Here is a 7,249-nt window from a genome sequence, read left to right as displayed (position 1 = left end):
ATGTCACTTTTGTGCGGCCACCCCTCTTGGATTCTTTAGCTATGATGTCCATGTGCGGACCCTACACTTCCCACCCATTGGATACTGATTATAGTTATTTGCATAACATTTGCTCTTTGCTATCCTATTGGTTCCAGTGAGGAGGTCGCCTCCCAGAGGACCTCATGATTTCTGATTAGCTCGAGTTGGTGCCTATGCTGTACAAGCTCATATTTCTTCCCCCTTCTGTTTATTAATAAATGTAAACAGATAAAATGTTGCCTGAGAGACCAGCGGCACATGTTTAAACTCGGTCAGAGAGAGGCTAGACTACTGCTGTCCTATTTTCCTGTTCAGTTGGCTACCAGCTCTTCACTTTGGGTTCACTTCATGGTTATTGTCCTGGAAACTCGTAAGTTTTTTTTTCCTTAAAAGGCTTTTGATTTTAGAATATTTACATTGGCACAGTATCCTATAGCTCTATAGCTACATCTTTAGACTTGTCATATCACTACCTACTCAGTCACTGCACAGTGTTTTCGTGGTTTTTCTTTCACACTTTGTTTCTATTCTTGGCGATGGTTTCACAAGTCTGGAAAGTTGGAGGAAATTAATTAATTGAAGACAAATGTACATCTATTTTCACTTGATTAGAGTTATTAGTTACTTCAAAACAACATGTAAACCTGCTGATATGTCATATAGTATGCTTGAGTAAACATGTCGAAGGAATGAGCAGTTGTTCATGATGGGGATTTTGGGATAATTGGCACTGGTGGAATGTTCTCTTGTCTGTTCTTGCTGCCAGTTTCAGCAGCTGCTCTGTGTCCCATCGAGACTGGCATAAGAAATAGTGGACAGGTATTTCTAGATACTTAAATCATACAATTTGGGCAAGGTTTATGTACAAAAAATGTATTGTTTCCTCTTTTTGGTGATTGACAGCATTTTGATAAAGATCCAGAATATGCATCTGTAGAAATCTGTATAAACGTTACCGTTATATTCACTTCATGTTTGCCACATCCAAAAGCATGTATGTACTGTACCAATGTGTACATATACAACTGACCAAAGGTCCACTCGCAGATGTTAATCTATGGGTTCATGATCAGTCAGCTGTTCGACAAGTTTATGCAGCTGTCCTTCAATGACGCATTCGCTTCAGATTTCTTCTCACCATCCTTTGATCACTCAAGAATCACAGTTCACACAGCACATTGTACATACTTAAACTATAAAATGAACTTGATGGCTAACCACAAGATGTGTTAATATAGTGATCAATGCATTTGGTGTCTGTGAAAGTAATACAAACTACATGCCGTAGTTAATTCGGACTTAACTGGCATTCCCATAATATTCACCTCATAGGTCAACATATAAAATGGACGATCAAGAAATGAACTTTGAGCAAGCTTATGGGTCTCTATCGGAGACAGACAAAACGTTTGAACCCTTATTCATTGAGGAGGAAAATGAAGACTATTTTGAAGACTGCTTGGAAGAGATTGAGGCTGCTCTAACTCTTCCTGGAGAGTCCATGCCTTATTCAGTAAAATGCAGAGAATCTTTGCAAGCTGATTTTAATGGACTTATGCAACAGATGTTGGCACAGTTAGATGCTTTTGATGCAGCCCATCCAACTACTGCACCACTGGAGTTATTTTCAGAAACGGTGAACAAAACGGACAAGAATGGATTCACAAAAACAATCAAGTTCGGAGAGACGTGCATTCCTGAGAAAAAGCAAACTGTGTTGGAGGTCGAAGATAATGCTGTTGGCATCCCTGTCGAGGCAAGGCCTGAGTTGTCTGCCACCATGGAAATACAAAAGCTCAGAGAAGCATTTGAGAGCTGTATTGAGGAGGTGGGCCAGTTGGAGCGCAGAAGGGATGAGTTGGTTCAGGAGCTTCTGGAGCTGGAGGAGCCAATGGCCCAAGAGCTGCAGACTGTGAGGGAGGCTCTGGGGGAAGAACAAGGCCTCCTGTCCAAAGTCGGACTGGAAAGACAAAGCCTGCAGGAGGAAACTCAAAAGACCAAGAGACGCCTCTTCATAGCGGCCCGAGACTGTGCACAGAGACAAGTGCAGCTTGAATTACAACAGAAAGAGGTGGAGCAGCTCAACCAAGCTCAGGTAGTGTTAAGTGAACTACAAGTACATTGAAACACAAAAGATTTCAGTTTTTTTTATATTAAACTTAAGCAAGATTTTTATATTGATTAGGAGGATTTACAAATGTTGTTTAGAACTGTATAGCATAAGGACACCAGGAACTGTATGAGGTATATTTTTCTGCTTTCCTGGTCAGGCCTGTTAACAGATTTGCTCTGTTAGCATTCTCAGTGGCCCCAAAACTAAAATTAGGTTATTTTTAATTAAGTGAATTTCTTTCTTGCAAAATGTGTTAACCAGATTATTTTAAATACCTGACAAGTTCCAACCAATAAACTTTGTAAAACAAATGTCATAGAAAATCATATGGTTCAAGTCAGAGGTCCCCAACCCCGGGGTCGCGACCCAGTACCGGGCCGTGAAACAGCTGCTGTTGGGCCACAAGTACGCAAAATTCGTCTAGGCTATATGCTATACCACTGTATTATTTATTGTGTGTTTCCCCTTTGATAGCTAATATCCAAATTTACATAGAGCGCAATTTCAGAAAATCCTTTAAGATTCAGCTAATATTAACATCAATGGGAAACAAACATCTCTCAAAAGTTTTAGTTTAGTTTAGTTTTAGACACTCACTGTCACCCATCCCTCCTTTCTGAGATCTTATTATTGCAGGGAAACAAGCTCAGTGCTCCCACTGATTATTATGGTGAGTTGTAATGTTTTGTTTTAGTTTGTTGTTGCATGCAGTTGATATAGAGACGTAATTTGATGATTTCCTGTCTGCGAGAATATTGTCAAAACAAAAAAAAATGGTCCATTGTATAAAAAAGGTTGGAGACCCCTGGTTTAAGTTACTCAGTCCCTGTTGTTGTGATAAATGGGCGTTAAATTCACTCTAACTGTATTCAAAACCCTCTGGCTCAGGAGGAGCTGAAGGCCCTTGCTGTTAAGCTGACTGAGGAGATCGCCAAGATCCATTCAGATCACCAAAGCCACCTGCAGGAACTACAAAAGCAACTGAACACCACTCAGGAATCCAGCAAGAAGAAAAATCGCTCTTATGTAACTCAAGGACGACGGGCCTCTTGTGACCTCCAGCAGTACCTGCATGGTGGGATTAAAGCTCTGGAAGAGTTCTACGAGCCCCGGTTAGTGTCCCTGCTGAAGAGACGTGAGGCCACCACGGATGCCCTCAGTAAGGCTAAAGAGCAGTGCCAGGAGCTGAGGGCCCAGTTAGGACCATTGAGAGAAGAGGAGCAGATGCTGAGACTCCAGAGGACTTGTCTGGAGGAGAGGATCCAACTAATGGAGAGACAGAGGAGGGAAAATGTGGAACAATATCGGGTCAGTAATTTTCACAGATTTCAGATAATTGTCATTTTAGTTATTGAATGTTTAATGTTCTTCATTCAGGACACAGTTGATGCCTTAGAGGAGAATATCAGAGAACTGAAAACTGAGCTCAAGATCCAGATAAAGACGACAGAAGAATTGGATATGCTGAAGAACAACATGGCCAAAGAGCTGTTCTTCTACAGGCAAGTGCAGACACTTTTTCAAATAATTTTTTTTTTAAACGGCAAAGTAATTTAAGGGGAAAATACTATTACACCATGCATGTACCAAGTGATAAAAAGACAGTTGCAATATCTCTAGTTCTATCACACTAAACTAGATAGCACCGCCCACAGTGATATGTCATTGGTCCAAAAGTTTATTCTATTAAATATTAAAAGGGGGTAAGATTCCCCCGGGGCATGATGACCCCAATTTTTTATTTATTATTTAGTGTAACTCATAATGTTATAATTCAGTAATTCCATGAATTAGACATGTATCTTCACTTTTCATTAAAACCTATAAGCTAATTCAGTCAAATCAAGTTATGACATATCTTTAATTAAAATATACGCAATTAAATATGGAAATATCCATAGGTTACACTTAATTTTAAGGTGTCCTTGCTACAGTGTAATTATACATTTAAGTACTGAGTAATAATAATTAACTACATGTACTTACTATATGGTTAGGGTTAGGATTAAGGTTTGGTTTAAGGGTTACTTGCATGTAATTATGCATAATTTATTGTTATTATAACAGTAAGTACATGTAACGTGTAACAAGGACACCTTAAAATAAAGTGTTACCCCATATGCCTGTATAAGTCATAAAATAAATGTAACTTTCAGATGAATCTCTTTTAGACTGATGCTGCTTTGCCTGTCATCAGTTGTTCAATTATTTACTAAAGTGCCAAAACATAATTTTAAATAGAATAGCTGATTTAGTATTTTACATCAATGCCACTTACTGATGTAAATATACACAAATATATAAATATTAATAAGAATGATATCAAACGTCATTAATACATTTTGACAACTAATTTGCAAATGTTTCAGTTTATTTCCCTTAATAACACATTGGCTGATGCATCATCATTCTGTACACGCTACACTTATATTACAATTTAAGGGGTGTTTACATGTCACTGTTTTCAGCTAAAAGCTGAAAACTTTTTATTGGTTTCGGCTGATCATTTACACGACAACAGTGTTTTGCGGGCCAGAAAACGCAAACTTTTGAAAAAGGGTTTGAAAGTGTACGTTTTTGAAAACGCTACCGTTATTATGTGTGTAAATTACAAAACCACAAATTTGTGAAAAAAGTGACATCATGTGCATATGTATAATGTGTTCAGTCTATAGGCATGCTTGAGTACTTGGCAACCAAAACCAACAATGGTGATATTCACGGCTCTGTAGAACAATGCATATGTGCACAAGTACGTAGTTTTTTTTTTTTACAAAGTGACATCGCCCACTACTGGCCTGGCATGTATAATACAGCATTTTCAGACATTTTCGCAGGTCCATGTGAATGGGGGTACTTTTGACAACATTGTTGTCTGTATACAAAGCTTTTTAAAAATGCAAAACAATAGCATTTTCAGTTTTTAGTACCTCGTTGTCGTGTAAATGTACCCTATAAAAGCACACTGTTCTCAAGAGGAACATCTTCCTCCATCTTACCCTACGTTCTGATTGGCTGTGATTGTACTGGATTTCCACTTTCAGTGTGGACAGATAATTTACTTTTACTAATTGCTGAAAACTTACTGCACTGCATCTGGTTAGGACAGATGGCACATCTATATTTTACGCCTTTAATGTTTTACAGAGAGCATGTAGAGGGCACCTGCAAGCAAGAGAACAGTGTGGTGGTGGAAAAAACCTAATGAACTAAAGTTTGTGTTATTGATTATCTTATGTAAAATGTGTTTGATATATTGTTTTCATAGTTTAATCGAAACTGCCTCTCTTCGCTTATTAATAGTATCATTAATAGTTAATCACCAAATCAGTAACCCCAGTTTACTGAAGACGCACAAGTGTTTTCTGCAAAGGTCAAATCAGACAACAACAACAAAAAAGCAGACTGAACAGCAAGTACCAATTGTGTCAGATATCCAGATCTTTATCTGACAAGTTACACAGTTTAGAATGTTCTTAAAACACTGTTTTGTTGTGTGTATAAGAGGGAATAAAGCTCATATATCAAGTGGTGCCTGTGAACGTGCTTTCTCTTGTAAGTTAAGTGGGCAAAACTTATTTGGGCACTGTAGGAGAGCTCTGCAAACATGCCGACAGCATGATGGTGAGAACGTTTAGATGAAGGACTAAGAGAAGATGAACTAAGTGATTGGTTGATTTGATGTCTTGTTAATAAGATGAACTAAACAAGAATTAGAAATATTGTTTATATGACTTGTACCTAGTTGTGAATAGAGTACAGTACAAGGATATGAACTCTGTCAGAGCGACAGGGAGCATTTTTTTAAACTGAATAAGTTGCTATTTCAAAACATTTTGATGACTAAAACGTAGACAATTTGAATCTGGGTAATTACAAAAATAAAAGGCATTTGTTGAGGAACACTGGGTTTTGTTCAGTCTCTTTTTTGCCTTTCATTTGTTAAACAATTACAAGTGGTCAGGCAGGCAAGACAGATCGTCGTTTACATCTGGTTGTAATATCCATCTCAAATAAATATTTTGTGGTCACTTATGAGAGAGAGGGAACTGCGGCAAATTCTGGACATGAGCATGAGGGAGGAAGGGTAAGTGCCAGCTATCTTTTATCCTGTGATCTCTGCTGTTTTCAAGTATATTGACTCCCACGTAAAAAAAAAAAAAATGACAAAGTACTCTTACAAGTACAATACTAATTACATACCTGTACCAAAGAACTAAATAAAGAAACAGTACGAAACACTACCTGCTTTTTATCTTAAGGCAACTTGCCGTTTACTATAATACTGCAGTACTGATTTAAAACCCTACATAAAAAATCCCATAAATTGACCACAAGCTAAAACAAATAAAAATAAAAAAGTCTTACCACAAAAATCGCCATTGCTTTCGGTCTCAGCGCAGCCCCCGAGTATGGGAAGCCTAACAACTCAAATGTGGGACGAAACAGCGCGGTATTAAAGTGTTCGCGCCGCGCTGACCTGTCATAGGCGCGGCTCAATGGACCGAGCTGCGCGACCGACTCGACAGCGCAGAGAGGACGTGTTTACTAGCGCCACCGAACTGACAGCGCGGCGCGAACATTACTCTTCTTCTTCTTCTTCATGTTTTATGGAGGGTGGCATCCAACGTTAAGGTGCATTACCGCCACCTACTATGCGAACATTACTCTCTCTGCAGAAGTTCGTGTTTTTTTCCTGCACATAACATAATGAAGATCAGTATTAAGTTATTACGTTTCTTTTGCTTACCTTTCTACTACATGTAAACAGTTGTACTTTGAAAAACTGCAAATATAAAATATATAAGACTTTAATAAATTTACAATACCATAGTCCTCTTGAGGAGCACACCCAGCTTCTAGTATATATATATTTTTTATTTTGTACTTAGTTATTATTGTTGTTGTCGTCAAGTTCTACATTCAGCACAATATTGCCCATTTTAAATTTGAACTATTATTAAATAGCCTAGTATATATATATGGGATTTTTGTTGTCTCTAGTAAAGGGAACATTGTTATTTAACTTTAACATTGCAATTTTATATAATGGATACGGTTTGTAAGGCTTTTCTCTACACTCCAAATTAAATAAATAAATAAATTTTAATTAAT

At 37.9% G+C, this 7,249-nt stretch overlaps 1 protein-coding gene across 1 annotated transcript; it reads left to right on the top strand.

Moving 5' to 3' along the window:
* Positions 1 to 207: 207 nt before the first annotated feature.
* LOC107724321 (syncoilin-like) lies at positions 208 to 5,998 on the top strand. The gene is made up of 5 exons (XM_016533195.1): positions 208 to 391; positions 1,354 to 2,116; positions 3,023 to 3,442; positions 3,512 to 3,636; positions 5,282 to 5,998. The coding sequence occupies exons 2-5, from the start codon at positions 1,367 to 1,369 to the stop codon at positions 5,337 to 5,339; spliced, it is 1,353 nt and encodes a 450-aa protein (XP_016388681.1). The 5' UTR covers positions 208 to 391; positions 1,354 to 1,366; the 3' UTR covers positions 5,340 to 5,998.
* Positions 5,999 to 7,249: the final 1,251 nt, after the last annotated feature.

The sequence above is a fragment of the Sinocyclocheilus rhinocerous genome, unplaced genomic scaffold (genome assembly GCF_001515625.1).
Source record: "Sinocyclocheilus rhinocerous isolate Xijiao unplaced genomic scaffold, SAMN03320098_v1.1 scaffold574, whole genome shotgun sequence".
Classification (NCBI taxonomy): Eukaryota; Metazoa; Chordata; class Actinopteri; order Cypriniformes; family Cyprinidae; genus Sinocyclocheilus; species Sinocyclocheilus rhinocerous.
This window is presented reverse-complemented; position numbering and strand designations above follow the sequence as displayed.